Consider the following 18,325-nt stretch of genomic DNA (forward strand, 5'->3'; position numbering starts at 1 on the left):
TTCCCAGAAGAGTGGAGGCTGTTATAGCAGTAAAAGGGGGACCAACTCCTTTACTGCCCATGATTTTGGAATGAGATCTTCGACAAGCAGTAGTAGTGTATAATTGATTGCTTATGACTTGTAAAGTGGAAATGTATATTTAATAGAAATATATCTGAATGCTGAATCTCCTGCTCAAGGATGACAACACAACTACAGGCTTGAGATCACTCAAAGGGTATGATAATGGTTGATAAGAACAGGAAGAATTGGCATCAACATAAAGAATGCCAGAAGGATATTGTCGTGTTGAGCTTTACCTTGGGCTTCTCTTTTTTTCTCCGGAGGTGATGCTGGTGACTCATTTAGATGGAATGGCTGGCTGGGTTTATAAACCTCTCTCTGTCCTCAACACTAGACTTTGGAGGCCACCTCTCTTTCCAAGTCCATCTAACGCACACATACACACTTAGGAACGCACAGCAGACCATCTCTTTCACCCTGGAGAACACAGGAGCTGGAGAACTTTCCTGCTTCACAATGCGGTCCAGCTGCTCCCTGCTATTCTGCCTACTGCTTGTGTCCCATGGGTCCTCAGCAGTCATCACAGGGGTAAGTGGAAGCGAACAGGTTCTTGAAGCCAACTAGTTATGAATAGATGATACTATAGAAATGTAATGTTTTGTTATGGTAAGCTTGATTTGGTTGAATATGAAATAATGATCATAATTTATCCAAAACGAAATGATAACAGGGGGTAAATTATCTCAGAGTGCCATGAGAAGCCTCTTATGAAGAAACAAGGAAGTTACAGTCTGTATAACAGCATGTTTGATGTAAGGATATCACTATCAGTGCAAGCCTTGCTATACCCAGAGAAGAACGTCTGCGTTATGTTGCAGCAAGTATAAGTATCTTTTCAATCAATGTGAGGTTAGCCAGCTGTGAGATTGCCTTAGCAACCCATATCGAAGAGCACAATTGCTGTCTTTTAAGTTAACATTTTAAACCGTGTAACCCCAACAGTTCCTTCTGGGTGAACCAGTGTCAGATAATATGGCAAATCTTTTTTTAATTGTCTCCAAGATCTATACCCATCTATATGGAATCATTTGGACAATTCATGTTCCTTGAATATGGATTTAACTAGGAAAAAGGTTTTAATATATTAGTGGTCCTAGTTTTGATAACTAAAGCTAAGCTTTTGCAGAGGCAGTACAATGCAGGTACGCATTGTTGCATAGTACTTCAGGTGCCATGCAACCTGTTTGGTATTTACGTAGTTGCACTGATTCTTTTCATAAAATCTATAGTTTTAGCAGAATTTTCTATAGCTGGGCATACGTTGTTTTATCAGCTTTCGTGACAATTTGGTATCTAATTTGGGTATGAAATATAATAGATGAAAAACTAAAAGGTGCCAGAACAGTGCAGGGATGCATATAGGGATGCTAATATGAATTGAGATAAGTACAAGCAGACATGAAACAGAAACAGATTTTCCTCCCAGATTGTCACATTAAATCCTCCCCTCCTTCCCTCATTTCGATCCTTCATTTCATTCAAAGTGAGAGCAGTCACTCAAGTTGTTCATATCCCTCGGAGCAATTTCAGGATCCCTTTTTTAATAAAAAGCTTGCGATAACCTCCATATTATGTAGCAGCGCCAAACAGTCCAGAAATAAATCAATATCTGTACAAAGGGGTTGGCTTAGACTGAGCACTATTTGGAAAACACAAAGTCACTTTTAATGCTTCTCAGTTTTATCTAAAGCTTTTTTTCGTCTTTCAACTCTATAAAATGGTGTGTGATCTCTCCAGGCCTGTGTGAAGGACTTGCAGTGTGGAGAGGGGATGTGCTGTGCGGTCAGTCTGTGGATCAGGAGCCTGAGGATGTGTGCCCCTATAGGACAGAAGGGAGACGAGTGCCACCCCATGAGTAACAAGGTGGGCCAAGTTTTGTACATCATCTCTTCTCTGTATTACCTCACACCATATCTCACTAATCAATATCTCAGTCTCCACTTCATTTGTATTGGAACAGCAGAAAGAGTCCTGATTTCCTTAAGGTATAACATTCTGTTCACAGTATGAATTTCTGTCTTTGTTTCCAGGTTCCCTTCATTGGCACAAGACTACATCACACATGTCCATGTGTGCCAAATTTGGCATGCATCACCACATCAGAGGGCAAATCAAAATGTCTTTCACCGTACAACTACTCAGACTACTACCTCTGAGGACAACCACGGGAAATGCTGATAGTCATTTTCTAGGTCTGCCTTAGTTTTTAAAATACTGTTTCCATTATATTTATTAAAGATAACATATAGACATTTTCAGGTTGACTTATATTTGAAAAGAACAATTTGCTCTTCCTTCTTATAGCGGCAATCCTTAATTGAAACGTTAACAAAGTTGACTCCCCACCACAGTTTCAGTAAAAAGCTGAGGGATGGGGCTGGAGAATTGCAACCACTCTCAAATCCATAGACTACACTATGGATGCAAGGACTGACAATCCATGATATCAAAAATTGTAGTTTTACATTTACCTTGTTTACAAACATTGGAGTAAAACAAACTTATATTTGGGGTTTTGATGGGTACTACAGTTGAGCTAAGCTCATGAGGCATTTATATGTATATTCTTCAAGAATCAATGGGTACATATCATTAATTTATAAGTCCAAAAATGGATGTAGGAACTAAGGATTACCCCTTTAAGATTCTGGACTTCACAATAAACAAAATACACCCACTGTAAATGCTGATGGTATCTAGTGCCATTCTAAATCAAACAAGAACAACGACTGGATCTGTACATAGGTCCACGAAATATACAGTTTCACTTGCACAGCTTTGCAACTTTACAAACGTGAATGTTAATTATCTGCATAATTATGTTTAAACCGGTATGGAATAAAATAATTTCGGGTTTGTTCGTGAAAGACAGCAAACTCATTTCAAAAAGAGCTACTCTGTTTACTATTGTGAATGGCCACTCTAACAGTGCGTGACGTCCAAAGGACATTTTATCCCTACTGTGTTGTTGTATTGTACTGTATGTGACTGTACCTTATATGCATTATGTTGTTGTTGTTGTTATTGGTGGTGGTGGGATCTGCCATTCAATCACTGGACTTGTTTCTGGGAATAAATGCAATTCAAATAAATAGGAAAAGTGTCTGATCATGTACCTCTATCAAGTGTATTTTTTTTTTAATACAGATGCGTGTTCAGACTTCCTCAATGTCATGATGAATACTCTACGTTAATGTAAAGTTATTATACTTTAATATTAAGCTAAATATAATCTCTAGGGAGACAGGGAGGAAATGCAATCAAGGAGTCATTTCATTGAAGGAGCATGTTCCTTTCTGTTATCTGCAACTAGGGCACGCACATCACCCTATACCACATTTCTGTTGCCCACAGTTTTTACTGGTCAGGCTGTGTGGGCAGGAAAACCTCTGGGCCCAAAGCATATTCGAAATAACTGACCCATACTTCACTAATATTGTAGTTGAATTTAAAGAGTTTGGGCATTTAAAAGTTAAAACAGAAAGTTCTATTCCCCTCTGACATCAGCAAATGAAGAGTTTTCTCTGTAATAATAGGGAGCAGGTCTCCAGAAGTCTGACAGCTCTGACAATCTGTCATTGTCAGGCTACATTTTACAGTGCATTTATTCAAAGCGCAAAGCTATAATTAGATTTGTCCAATGGTTAAGGGGACCAACGTTCGTTGACTCCTATTAATCTAATTATTTATTCATGGGAAACTGTTATTCAGCTCTAGTTACATTTCAAACTAGTTTCTCAGTATTGATGTAGATGAGCTTCTTAACGGGGCAATCTCCCAATGTCCCAAATATTGGAGCTCATCCACAGTCCAGTGATCAAAATGACGTCTTTTAGACGTCCATGGATGTCGGCGTCAGACGGTGCTCACTGGGAGTACACTAGCACATACAATGTGGTCACTGAGCTTTGCCATTTCAATGTAGGTATATTCAGACAAGGGCACCATAAACTCTATGCAATAACACAGATTTCATCCTAACTTACTCTAGGGATGAAAAGTAAATAACAATATGGCCGTGTACAGGCTCTGCAACATTTTTCATGAGCACAGCAAAGAGGCAGAGAAAGTACTACTGGGGCAGAACTGTTGCATAAAAAAATGCTTGACCTGAAATGGTATTTCATGAGAGAATTCAACGGTGAGTAAGTGTCAGTATCTCAGAAGCCACAGAGATTCTGCTGATAGCCTTGTATGTACATGCTGGGAGTGGAGCGGAGCAGATGTCAGTATGAGGCAGGCATGTTGTGATGGTAATGGTAATGAATGCAGTGAGGCCAGGCCAGGGAGGGAGGGTGTACTGTAGGTATACTGGGATAGCTCTGCACAGAAACAAGAGCTAAGCAGCTCACACTCTATCCCACTTCAAAGATTAAGGACTCCAATTAGCTGACAGATGTTCATTTACATGGCTGTAACAGAGACGAGCAGTGATCAAAATAATGACTATTATACACTGTTGGCTTTTGTACATACTGCGAGGTGCATGTTCTCTCTCTAACTTTAAGACCAGTTAAATACTATGGTATACGAATAATGGTCGTATTTCACATTACAGCATGGAATAAAATAGTAATACTAAAATAACATGATTTGAGTATAATCATATTCTTGTTTCAGGGTAATACACCACATAATTTGTGCTACAGTTCAGAAGGGCTACAATACACAAACAATATGGTACGCTGGAAGTAATTGGGTTTGTGGATCACGATTGGAAATGGATGTACCCATATGTTCTTTGTATTGTAACTGAACAGATACTGTCCAATAACCATTTGCTCATTGTATATTACAGAATCAAAGCAATACTAATCATTCATTTGTTGTTTATTTACTCAGAAGTCCAAACAATGTAAACACCTCTCTGCAGCACTGACACTTTTCTTCTTTTAGAGTCCCATGGTCATTGTCCATAGAAAAAAACATGTATTTGTCTATTTTACAGGGAATGTACAAGGGATGCATGTGTCTCACCAGATTATGTCAACATCCAGGAAGAACATGAATTTGCAAATTACTGTAAAAGTAAGTTAACACTTTCTCCACACAAATAATTCTGCGATTTTCTGAAAGATACAAAGTATTTTTTTTTGTTTGTTCAGAATAAAGCAACAAAATAGCTTTACAGAATATACACACACGTCATATGTCTTTCTCACAGAATTGACATAGGCCTAGGCTATCCTCAAAGAAAATACTAATGAGATTCATAAAATATGCTAAATTATTAGTATTTGAAATCAAGATTGGCAACTTTATACACTTTCTGTATGTGCAAATCACAAAATGTGGCCTTCAACTTATGTGGAAAAATTGGACAAGCAGAGCAACTGAGAAATATCACCTATAGGCTTTAATACCAACATGACCGTTCTGTTCGTTTTCCCTTGTCTAAAACAATAGTTGAACCTATCAGATGACACAGTAAGGCTCCATAGACATAGGCGTCTGTGTGCTGAGACAACACGGGAAACAAGCTCTGAGACGGATCCTCAGCTCCTTGTTGAATATGAAACAAATAATGGGATTCGCCCCCGCCTGAATGAACGTCATCCACACCGCCGCAGTCAGGTAGACCTGTGGAATGGTGCCTCCTTTGACAAAAACTCGAAGGTAACAAGCAACAATGTACGGGGCCCAGAAGAGAAGAAACGCCAGAGTAATCATGTAATACATTTTCCCTATGCGTTTCTCCATTTTAAATTCATCCAAGACAAGCAGCCGTCTGTTTCCATTATGCGAGGCTTGCCTGATGCCCACTAATGTTGGTGGGGTGGGACCACGTCCAAATCCTGCAATCCAATTGGCAGCTGCCTGCCCAGTTGCACCTGGCCCGTGGAAGGTCCAGTTTTGGCTTATAGCTGGGACCAGCTGAGCAGGTTTCATCTTGCGGTGGTCATAAACGAAACACAGCATCTTTATGTAAACAACGTGTGTTGTTCCCACGATGACAGCCAGCATCAACATGAAGCCCAGGGTATCGTTTGCTTTCACGTATCGGTGCTCGAAAATGCATTGTTCCTCCTCATGGATGAATTTGTAGGTGCCCACGTCGAATACAGGGGGGAAAGCCATAGCGACAGAGAGGGTCCAGACCATGCAAATCACTGCCACACATGTCCATAATGTCATTCGTTTGGAATAAAACCTGTGGTGTGCTATCGCCATGTATCTGGTGACACTGACGCAGAAGAGCAGAAACGCTACATGGAAACAAAAAAGGACTGACATGAAAGCAATAATCTTACAACTTATAATGCTGTATGTCCAGGTGGAACCGTTATTGATTGATATCATCACAAAGGGAAAACACACGGTAGACCGTATTATATCTGCCAAGCACAGATCAAGTAGAAAATAATACGGAGCCGTTTGAAGGGAGCTGTCCTTCAGCACCAGCAGGGACAGCGCCACATTCCCTACAAGGCTGATGCAAATGATCAGACCGAGCGAGGCCAGTTTCACCGCAGAGGCGGTGATAGCATAATTCTGTAGTGAAGGATTGCTTTCCCCAAACTCGCTTGTATTTGCCATCTATGCAACCAGGCTATTGTCAAAGCCGCGTTGATTCTATATTCGCACATCAAGTTGTCCTGCTTCCTCCCGTCGAAGTATCAATGATTGATCAAAATTGCCCTGCAAAAAAATTAACATGATGCACGTTTAAGTCAAAATACCTCAGGGTGAACAGCATCTGCGTTTTAACCTATTCAGAATATAACTCATTATTCTCCTGGGTTTAAAGCATAGCCTGATTAACAAAAGCAATTGATATCCATCGAAAAATGAAGTCACCGTTTTACATTACTTTTCTTGTAATCCTTCATCTCACAAGTGTCCATTTCGAATATGAAATACACCCATGTTCGTAGTTCCATTTTCTGCTGATAGCAGTCTTCGCACACACCATTTTAAAAGGATCCGTTTATTGGGCACAAATTTCAAAAAAATATCTCCATTTCCACTGATAGCGGAGGTTCTCGTTCGTCTTGCGGAATAAATAAACATAAAACGGGGGACAGGTCGTCATCATCACTTCAGCACGCAATTAATAGGGCATGGTAGGCTATAGCCAAACCACTGTTCAGTCCTCTCAATCGAAGGCATGGTTAATGAATAGATCCAGAATTAAAAAACAGTTGTATATAAACTATACGCCTTGGTTTGTATTTGTGGAAAAGAAGTATACTATTTACGTTGCCAAACGAGGTTGAATCGGATGAGGTGGAGAGCGACAACACTGAACAGCCCCGGCTAATCTCGAGATAGATGAGATGTAATCCACGTCCTCAGATCAGAAACGGAAACGTTTCTCCCCCTGTGCGTGTACACGATACATGGAATCATGCAATAATTGGATCCTGTCTCATGCATTCCTCAGGCATGCCTTTTCATGTAGCCTATAGAAAGCCTTGTCAAATGCAATCGTTTCGGTCGGGGGACTCCGTTACTTTTACGCTGAGTCAGCTTTAAAGGCACAGTCTTATACAACCAACCTAAACTAAAATGCAATGATCATCATCTCATTTAAAAATGTACTGTAAGTAATTGAGTGATTTCATAGTCATGCAGTCAGACAGGACAGGTGCATTATGAAAATGCTACCAAGGGTCACAGAGATATAGTTCTATTGACCCATGTGTTTGAGTTACTATCTCATCCAAGTGTATGACTCTTCTGATTGCATTTACTATTTAGTAAGTTACTACAGATGATCCATGACTCTTATCCCCTGAACAGACATAGCCCACTGGGCACACACTGGTTGAATCAACGTTGTTTCCACGTTATTTCAATGAAATGACGTTGAATCAATGTGGAATAGATGATGAATCTGAGCCCAGTGGAGCAAACAGTAGGCTATTGTAGCCTACATAGAAAGATTTTATTCCTGTTTCTACTTTTTTAGTCACATATATTTCCAAATGCAGTCCAATTTTGACTGGTCAATATGCAGGATAGGCTTACACAACTTTGCCAACATGATTAGTTGGCACTACCAAGTAGGCTAGGCCTATAAGACTACCAACAATTTTTGTAGCCTAAACATTTGAAAAGGTATAAGACAGAAGCCCACATATTCCTATCAGCAATTATATGTGATATGTTAGAGACATATCCATCTTATTTAACAAACTGTATGCACATAATATGGCACAATATGATATGTGGCAACGGTATACATTATGTCTATGGAGTTGATAACACAAATCTAACAGCTGTGATTCACCAGTGCCCTCTGCAGGCAAGGCATTTTAGTGCAGGAGTCACAGAAATGCAGGACTGTATTTTTAATTTTTTTCACCTTTATTTAACCAGGTAGGCCAGTTGAGAACAAGTTCGCATTTACAACTGCGACCTGGCCAAGATAAAGCAAAGCAGTGCGACAAAAACAACAACACAGAGTTACACATGGGATAAACAAACGTACAGTCAATAACACAATAGAAAGAAATCTGTATACAGTGTGTGCAAATGAAGTAAGGAGGTAAGGCAATAAATAGGCCATAGTGGCGAAGTAATTACAATTTAGCAATTTACATTGGAGTGTAAGTAGAAAGTAGAAGGTAGAAACACTTGCTACTGAAAGTAGCAAGTAGAAACACTGGTGTGCAAAAGAGCAGAAAAACAAAAACAAATATGGGATGAGGTAGGTAATTGGTTGGATGGGCTATTTACAGATGTGCTGTGTACAGCTGCAGTGATCGGTAAGCTGCTCTGACAGCTGATGCTTAAAGTTAGTGGGGGAGATATAAGTCTCCAACTTCAGTGATTTTTGCAATTTGTTCCAGTCATTGGCAGCAGAGAACTGGAAGGAAAGCGGCCAAAGGAGGTGTTGGGTTTGGGGTATCAGCCTACTCAGGGGAGTGAGGGAGGGGGAGAGAGAGAGCGGGGGGTTCATTGAGGGTCTATCTCCTTCACAGGCTACTTGTTTATGTTAGGTTATGAGCTATGGGGCCTATTGTAGCAGGCGTAAAAGAAACGCCTGAGCAGAGTCCCCTAATCCGGTTTTCAGGGGAATAGTGTATAGTGTAGTCTAGCCTCGATCCCACCGATAGCGTCATTGCGTTGTGGTACACCAGAAGTACATTCATTTCCAATGGAACGCTGTGTTTGCTTTCTAGCATTGCGTTCAAAGGAGTGCATAGGTTGGATTTATCGAACGTACAATATGCGTCAAACTGTATGCGTACACGGCTTGACAGAAATTTACTTTTGTTGCACATTTATCCAGATGATGCTGCGTACCATTTTTGCGCAATGACGCTGTAGGTATGATCGAGGCATTATTGTGAAGTGGAAATGTCTAGATGTCAGCCGTGAAGTGGAAGGCCACACAAGCTCACAGAACGGGACCGCCGCGTGCTGATGTGAGTAAAAATCCTCTGTCCACGGTTGCAACACTCAATACTGATTTCCAAACTGCCTCTGGAAGCAACGTCAGCACAAGAACTGTTTGTCGGGAGCTTCATGAAATGGGTTTCCATAGCCGAGCAGCCGCACACAAGCCTAAAATTACCATGCACAATGCCAAGCGTCGGCTGGAGTGGTGTAAAGCTCGCAGCCATTGGACTCTAGAGCAGGGTTCGCTTTCTCTGGAGTGATGAATCATGCTTCACCATCTGGCAGGCCGACGGACAAATTTGTGTTTGGCGGATGCCAAGAGAATGCTACCTGCCCGAATGCATAGTGCCATCTGTAAAGTTTGGTGGAGGAGGAATAATGGTCTGGGGCTGTTTTCATGGTTCGGGCTAGGCCCCTTAGTTCCAGTAAAGAGAAATCTTAATGCTACAGCATACAATGACATTCTAGATGATTATGTGCTTCCAACTTTGTGGCAAAAGTTTGGGGGAAGGCCCTTTCCTGTTTCAGCATGACAATGCCCACTTGCACAAAGCGAGGTCCATACAGAAATAGTTTGTCGGGGCCTCACGAGTGAAGCAGCGGTCTAAGGCACTGGATTGCAGTGCTTGAGGCATCACTAGACCTTGGTTCGATTCCAGGCTGTGTCACAGTCTCCCGGCCATGACCGGGAGACCCATGAGGCGGCGCATAATTGGCCCAGCGTCATCCCGGTTAGGGGAGGGTTTGGCCCGGCCGGCTTTTCCTTGTACCATCGCGCTCTAGTGACCCCGTGTGGACGGCTGGGCGCCTGCAAGCTGGATGGTGTTTCCTCTGACACATTGGTGCGGCTGGCTTCTGGGTTAAGCGAGTAGTGTGTCAAGAAGCAGTGCGGCTTGGTAGGGTCGTGTTTCGGAGGACGCATGACTCTCGACCTTCACCTCTCCTGAGTCTGTAGGGGAATTGCAGCGATGGGACAAGACTGTAACTACCAATTGGATATCACAAAAAAGGGGTAAAAGTACATTAAGGAAAAATGAAAAAATATGGTTTGTTGAGATCAGCGTGGAAGAACTTGACCGGCCTGCACAGAGCCCTGACCTAAACCCCATCGAACCCCTTTGGGGTGAATTGGAACGCTGACTGCGAGCCAGGCCTAATCACCCAACATCAGTGCCCGACCTCACTAATGCTTTTGTGGCTGAAAGGAAGCAAATCCCTGCAGAAATGTTCAAGCATCTAGAGGAAAGCCTTCCCTGAATAATAGAGGATGTTATAGCAGCAAAGGGGGATCATCTCCATCTTAATGCCCATGATTTTGTATTGAGATGTTCGACGAGCAGGTGTCCACATACTTTTGGTCATGTAGTGTATTTTGGCCAGCTTATGTGTTGTAGTCGGTCTAATGATGATTTGTACTCTAGGGACACTCTCACATGTGTTTATATGTCACATGTATACAGGTAGACTCATTGACTGTGTAGGCCCTATACAGGCCATATACAGTCAATGAGACTACCTGTATACTGTACATGTGACCAGTGACCTTTAACCCTATGTGACTGACCAGGAAGTGTAAGTAAAGGTTAGAGAAGAAAGCATGGCCCTTACCGTTTCACAGCTTATGGAATGCACCTCTCTTCATGTTGTATAGTACTTATTTTGTGCAAAGATGCTATATGTTATTCAACTTTAGAGAACTTCACCAAACTAAACATCTAATGCCATGATTAGGGAGTGCTATTATTTGCCTGCAGTTAGGATAGAGCAGATCCTTGGTAGACAATAACAGCCAGTAGCCATATGATGTGACTTTTATTGACTGTTGTTTTTTAAATATTTTTTCTTAATGTAGGCCTATGCTTCATAACAGTAGGGTGTTCTGTTACTTTATAGACCCAATAAACACTGAATTAGGTAGGCCTATACGGCCTAAAGTGCCAATAAAAAGGATGCCTAAATCCCAGGTCAAATTAGGCATACATCTCTTGCAACATGCTGCAGCCTACTAGACCTACTCATATAGACCTAAAGATCATTAGATTTCCACTGGGAATGTATCAACAACATATTATATTATTTTGTTGACAACAAGCATCAGGCATGTTTTTGATAATCATTTTAAATGGGCTGATGAAGAATTTTATTGTTTTGAAGTTGTTTTGGAAAAGAAAACATTGCGTTCTGCTAAAGTCCCACATTATTTTGTAGGAGTACGTTTTTGGGGGAAGTCAAAGCTGCAAGGACCACGAGGAGTGGCCTTTTTATTTTTTTTGTTAGTCGGAGGAGCAGAAAGAGCACATGTTGAGTCTCATCCGATTCTAGAAATATGCCGTGTCGTGCATTGCTGTAGTGTAGGGCACCTGTAACGGGGGTAATAACTGGCATCTCGTGGGAAGTCGTTGTTGCACAAATGAAGAGTATCCCTGGAGTGGTTGATGCACGTCGGATGAATCGTGTGGTGAAAGGAGTGAAAGTCAAGAGTCTGTTTGTTCTTCTGTTGTTTTGTACGGAGTCCCTCTCTACCAGGTGCATTTGGGTTATGTGAATCACCTTGACAGATCGTTCGTTCCATGCTCCGATGCATTGTAATCACTGTATGGCTTTTGGACATGTGTCAAGTGTCTGTAGGAGAAGTCGATATGTGAAAGTTGTGGAAAATAAGATAATTTTGATATGATAAACGTGTGAAGTGTTGCAATTGTGCCCGACGAGGTCGAAAGAGAATTAGGTTGCCAAAGTCAGGGCTCTCCAGAGCATTACATATGTAGATGGTTGTCAAAAGGGTTGAGGGAATGAACGGTTCTCCTGAAGACTCCATGGTGTTATATATGACCTCCCACCTTGCACGTGTAACAGAGTAAGAAAATATATCCTGTTTTAAGTTTGCAAAAATTCGTTTCATAAGCTTTGAATTCATGTTATTGAGTTCATGTTTGAATATGTCTTATAGTTTCAATTATTCATATTGACAGCTTTCATTCAGAGGTACTTGACAGAAGTCGTGTGGTTTGATGACGACGGTATTGCACCCTAGCTGCTGTATTATTTTTGCACACCATTTTCCCCGACTGTTTCATGCTGATGGAATTAATGGTAGGTTGAAAATGCTTCTCCGCTCCTTTTCCCAGTTAATGTCACTTTCTTTTGATATAATTACTACCAAACTGTCACGAAATATGTATGAACTAATGTACAATGTATGACATGTAGTTTGTCATAATGTGAAGTATATTTTGGTTGTTTTAACCAAGTTTTCATGCTAACTTGTTAACGTAAACTCACCCCATTCCGTACAAATGTGCGCAACCGCGACATTCAAACGAGGCTACAAAGAAAACTAATGGGACTGTAGCGACTGTGTTGACTTCAAAATCGGGGGTGTGAACTAGGTTTTTATTCATGCGTTGATCGACATGGTAATGGTTCTATAGTATTGGAGAAAAGTTGAAAAACTGACCCTCCGTTACATCGTGACATGTCATGCCGTAACGTACAGCACATAAAGCAACTATTTCTGTCTTACAATCTCTCTCCACCAGGTGTAGCACTTCTCTCATCTTTTTAAAACAAGAAATGCGTCATCACTGCAAGCGATCATGACTCTCAAAAGCCGCTGTTTACTTCTGAAGATCACTTTAGCACCTCCCTAAAAACCCGATTCAAATTCGACACAAACCTTCAAATAGGTATGTAATGACACATTATATAAACTCTTTATAGTGTTTTATTTACATTTTAGCGGTGAAAAGGCGATAAGTTGGACAGATCGAGTGAAAAAAAGCCGTTTCCCCACACGACATCTCTCCTTCTCACTACCACGCATTAGTTTTGCTTCCCCACCCGCCATTTTTAAAAAGACCCGACGGAGCTCATTGCCTTCTTGAATCATGCAGAAACGGGCAGCGTGGAGGTCTCGGCAGGGAATATGTTGGAAAGGGGAGAAATTGTGCTTTACAATGGTATTGACATTACAGTTGATCTGGAAGTATTACGTTTTTTGGGCGCTAAAATAAGGTAAATTGTATGGACCAAGGCAATGTACAAAAGTGAGTGAGTTTACGGTAGCTGTGCTAGTTCTTGTCCTGCTAGCCATGTACACTGTTAGCTAGCTTGTTTTCAACATGTGCGTGCCGTTCAAGCCTAGAAGTTCCACATTTTTGTAGCGTTTTTTATACTTTTTTATACAACAGGTGGGTTTAATCCTGAATACTGATTGGTTAAAACCACATTCCAGCCGCTGTCTATTCCACAAGTTACCACCGGCTAAATCTATGATTTTAAAATTCTTATTTACTCTGTTCCATCTGACTGCGCAATCCATTGTCTCTTCAGCCAAGCAATTTATAAATTTGATCTCCACTATAAAAAGCATCTAATCATTATCTCACATTTCTTTTAGGCTAACATTTAGTTTTCAACAGCGGAGATCTGCATGCTGTCTGTCTCTCTGACATTATAAAATTGTTTCTATATTGAAATTCAATCTCCAGCTGTCCCATAGCAATGAATGTGTCGGGAGTCGGAACGAGATGCTGGCAGCGTTTCTCAGCCAGTCGAAATCAGGAATCAGCTGGCATCATTTTTATGGATATATACACAGAAATGTACATTTAAAAAAGGTAAAATGAAACGTAGTGCAGCTAGTTTGCAGTGTTTCCAGCTTCAGGTTGAAGTGATTGTGTTAGTTGTGTTGTTGGCTAGCTCCTCTGAATAATAGTGACCTAACGAGTGAGCATATTTTCTATGCCAGGTGAAATCGTGCTTCATTAACAAATGCAAATGCGGCTACTTTGATATTATTCTGGCTGTGCTTTTTGACGTGACTGTAAGTTAACTGTAGTTTACTAGCTAGCACACAAGCCAGTATGGCAATGGAACATTTAGAATGAACGTCTGGGTCGATAAAGAACAAAAAGACTGAACGACTGGGTCGCGTCTCTAGCAACCGAACCGATAGAACGAACGACCAGCCCGCTTGGGTAGCAGCCCTAGATTTGTGTCGGGACTATATCTTGTGGAAATAGTATAACTCCTTTCCAAGGCCCTTGACATTGTCTCGGGCCTAATAACATACCAATATATCCTCCAAACACCGACATCTCGAGCATTATCACTTAAATGTTGTAGTGTGAGAGAAGTCATCTAACACTGCGGGGGGTGTTATTGTCTATCCCAGGTATGTGAATGAATGTGTTGTGCATGGGGAATTTGTATTTGTTCTATGTAATTGTTATTGTACATTTGTATTTGATCATTTTATATGGAGCACATACATATGCATTCAGAAATAAAAAATACAATGCAATCAAAACAAGATAAATATAACAGACTGTTTCATCCTGATGAAATTAATGGCGAGTGAGAGAAGCCATAAGTCAACTAAAATTGCGGTGTGTATTGTCTGTCCCAGAAAAGATTGCATGAGCTCCAGTACCATCATATTCATGCCTGTTAATTGGTTGCCCTGGAAAGAAGTTAGAACCGGAAGGTTACACAAGCAAATCGTTAGTTTCCTGCAATTCTACACATTTTGCCAAGTGGAGCAGAGAAAATGTTGCAGTTTTAATGCAAGTTTGATGCAATTCTACACATTCTGAGTGCGTTCCTTGATCTGCAGACCTACAAAAGGCAGGATCGCATTAGTGGAAACCAAGACTGTACTCAGGGCAGGCCTGGTTGTAGCTATCAAATCAAATCAAACTTTCTTTGTCACATGCGGCGAATACAACAAGTGTAGACCTTACTGTGAAATGCTTACTTACAAGCCCTTAACCAACAGTGCAGTTCAAGAAGAGTTAAGAAAATATTTACCAAATAAACTAAAGTAAAAAAATTATAATAAGTAACACAATAACGAGGCTATATACAGGGGGTACCGGTACCGAGTCAGTGTGCGGGGTTAGAGGTAATTTGTACATGTAGGTAGGTGAAGTGACTATGCATAGATAATAATCAGCGAGTAGCAGCAGTGTACAAAACAAATGGGGGGGGCGGGGTCAATGTAATAGTACGGTGGCCATTTGATTAATTGTTTAGTAGTTTTATGGATTGGGGATATAAGCTGTTAAGGAGCCTTTTGGTCCTAGACTTGGCACTCCGGTACTGCTTGCCGTGCGGTAGCAGAGAAAACAGTCTATGACTTGGGTAACTGGAGTCTTTGACAATTTTATGGGATTTTCCTTTGAAAATGCCTATTATATAGGTCCTGGATGGCAGGAAACTTGGCCGCAGTGATGTACTGGGCCGTATGCACTACCCTCTGTAGCACCTTACGGTCAGATGACGAACAGTTGCCATACCAGGCGGCGATGCAACAGGTCAGGATGCTCTCGATGGTGCAGCTGAAGAACCTTTTGAGGATCTGGGGACCCTTGCCAAATCTTTTCAGTCTCCTGAGGGTGAAAAGGTTTTGTTGTGCACTCTTCACGACTGTCTTGGTGTGTTTGGACCATGATAGATCGTCGGTGATGTGGACACCAAGGAACTTGAAACTCTCGACCCACTGCACTACAGCCCTGTTGATGTTAATGGGGGCCTGTTCGGCCCACCTTTTCCTGTAGTCCACGATGAGCTCATTTGTCTTGCTCACATTGTGGGAGAGGTTGTTGTCCTGGCACCACACTGCCAGATCTCTGACCTTCTCCCTGTAGGCTGTCTCATTGTTGTCGGTGATCAGGTCTACCACTGTTGTGTCGTCAGCAAACTTAATGATGGTGTTGGAGTCGTGTTTGGCCACGCAGTCGTGGGTGAACAGGGAGTAAATTTGGGGACTAAGTACACACCCCAGTTTTCAAGTCCTGCCTCATTGACAAGCGTCCGAGCCGGTGTAGTAGGATTCAATCTTAATCCTGTATTGACGCTTTGCTTGTTTGTTGGTTCGTCTGAGGGCATAGCGGGATTTATTATAGACGTCCGGATTAGTGTCCCGCTCCTTGAAAGTGGCAGCTCTAGCCTTTAGTTTGATGTGGATGTTGCCTGTAATCCATGGTTTCTGGTTGGGACATGTACGTATGGTCACTGTGGGGACGACGTCGTCGATTATGCACTTATTGATGAAGCCGATGACTGAAGTGGTATACTCCTCAATGCCATTGGATGAATCCCGGAACATATTCCAGTCTGTGCTATAAAAACAGTCCTGTAGCGTAGCATCCGCATCATCTGACCACTTCCATATTGAGCGAGTCACTGGTACTTCCTGCTTTAGTTTTTGCTTGAAAGCAGGAATCAGGAGGATAGAATTATGGTCAAATTTGCCAAATGGAGGGCAGGGGAGAGCTTTGTATGCATTGTATGTGTCTCTGTGTGTGGAGTAAAGGTGGTCTAGAGTGTTTTTCCCCTCTGGTTGCACATGTGACATGCTGGTAAAAATTTGGTAAAACTGATTTAAGTTTGCCTGCATTAAAGTCCCCAGCCACTAGGAGCGCCACTTCTGGGTGTCCATTTTCTTGTTTGCTTATGTCCTTATAGATTTGGTTTAGTGTGGTCTTAGTGCCAGCATTTGTGGTGGTAAATAAACTGCTATGAATAATATAGATGAGAACTCGCTTGGTACATAGTGTGGTCTACAACTTATCATAATGTACTCGACCTCAGGCGAGCAATACCTCAAGACTTCTTTCATTTTCGACATTGCGCACCAGCTGTTATTGACAAAAAGACACACACCCTCACCCCTCGTCTTACCAGACATAGCTTCTCTGTTCTGCCGGTGTATTGAAAATCCCTCCAGCTCTATATTATCTGTGTCAGCGTTCAGCCACGACTCGGTGAAACATACGATATTACAGTTCTTAATGTCCCGTTGGTAGGGTAATCGTAATCGTAAGTCATCAATTTAATTTTCCAATTATTGCATGTTAGCAAGTAGATTTGATGGCAGTGGGAGTTTACTCGCTCACCTACGGATTCTCAAAAGACAGCCCGATCTGTGACTTCTTTTCCTCCATCTTTTCTTCACGCAAGTGATGTGGATCTGGGCCTGTTCCTGGGAGAGCAGTATTTCTTTCTCGTCGGACACGTTAAAGGAAAAAGCTTCTTCCAGTTCGTGGTGAGTAATCCCAGTTCTGATGTCCAGAAGTTATTTCCGGTCATAAGAGACAGTGCAGCAACATTATGTACAAAATAAGTACAAAAATAAGTTACAAACAATGCAAAAAAACCGAACAAAATAGCACAATTGGTTACAGGCATGTAAAACATCAGCCATCTTCTTCACCGCCATCTTAACAGCTAGATTAAAGTCGCGTCTTGGCCAATTTTGCATTTTAGCTCACCCTAACCCTAACCCTTTTCCTTACCTTAACCTTTCACGAGCCTCTACCCCGGGTCCGGGATCACCCCCCACCCCCCCCACACACTAATTAGCATAGCTAGCATAGCTTCACAAGTAGATAGTAGCATCTAAATATCATTAAATCACAAGTCCAAGACACCAGATGAAAGATACAGATCTTGTGAATAAAGCCACCATTTCAGATTTTTAAAATGTTTTACAGGGAAGACAAAATATGTAAATCTATTAGCTAAACACGTTAGCAAAATACACCACTATTCTAACTCCATCAGTTTCTTACTCCTTCAGGTGCTATCACCAATTCGGCTCAACTAAGATATTGATATCCACTAACCAAGAAAAAACCTCTTCAGATGACAGTCTGATAACATATTCATGGTATAGGATAGTTTTTGTTAGAAAAAAGTGCATATTTCAGGTAGAAATCACAGTTTACAATTGCACCGACCATCGCAAATCGACTAGAATTACTAGATAGAGCAACGTGTATGACCAATTTACTCATCATAAAACATTTCATAAGAATAGACAAAGCATAGCAATGGAAAGACCCAGATCTTGTGATTCCAGACAATATTTCAGATTTTCTAAGCGTTTTACAGCGAAAACACAATAAAT

The 18,325-nt window shown here is 41.4% G+C and overlaps 2 protein-coding genes across 2 annotated transcripts; one reads left to right on the top strand and one right to left on the bottom strand.

Moving 5' to 3' along the window:
* Positions 1 to 519: 519 nt before the first annotated feature.
* LOC139536503 (toxin MIT1-like) lies at positions 520 to 2,219 on the top strand. The gene is made up of 3 exons (XM_071337054.1): positions 520 to 591; positions 1,801 to 1,926; positions 2,094 to 2,219. The coding sequence occupies exons 1-3, from the start codon at positions 520 to 522 to the stop codon at positions 2,217 to 2,219; spliced, it is 324 nt and encodes a 107-aa protein (XP_071193155.1).
* A 2,656-nt stretch (positions 2,220 to 4,875) lies between these two features.
* Positions 4,876 to 7,500, bottom strand: gpr27 (G protein-coupled receptor 27). Its single transcript, XM_071335084.1, has 2 exons — positions 6,875 to 7,500; positions 4,876 to 6,702 (listed from the first exon to the last, which is right to left on the bottom strand). Exon 2 carries the CDS (start codon positions 6,598 to 6,600, stop codon positions 5,479 to 5,481), a length of 1,122 nt encoding a protein of 373 aa, XP_071191185.1. The 5' UTR covers positions 6,601 to 6,702; positions 6,875 to 7,500; the 3' UTR covers positions 4,876 to 5,478.
* Between the last annotated feature and the right edge of the window lie 10,825 nt (positions 7,501 to 18,325).

The sequence above is a fragment of the Salvelinus alpinus genome, chromosome 12 (genome assembly GCF_045679555.1).
Source record: "Salvelinus alpinus chromosome 12, SLU_Salpinus.1, whole genome shotgun sequence".
Classification (NCBI taxonomy): domain Eukaryota; kingdom Metazoa; phylum Chordata; class Actinopteri; order Salmoniformes; family Salmonidae; genus Salvelinus; species Salvelinus alpinus.

Bases quoted from the DNA above. Each gene is read 5' to 3' on its own strand.
- gpr27 (XM_071335084.1), bottom strand. From the start codon at position 6,600: ATGGCAAATACAAGCGAGTTTGGGGAAAGCAATCCTTCACTACAGAAT.
- LOC139536503 (XM_071337054.1), top strand. From the start codon at position 520: ATGCGGTCCAGCTGCTCCCTGCTATTCTGCCTACTGCTTGTGTCCCAT. The intron at 592-1,800 runs GTAAGTGGAAGC...TGATCTCTCCAG, and splicing joins CCTCAGCAGTCATCACAGGG to GCCTGTGTGAAGGACTTGCA. The intron at 1,927-2,093 runs GTGGGCCAAGTT...CTTTGTTTCCAG, and splicing joins GCCACCCCATGAGTAACAAG to GTTCCCTTCATTGGCACAAG.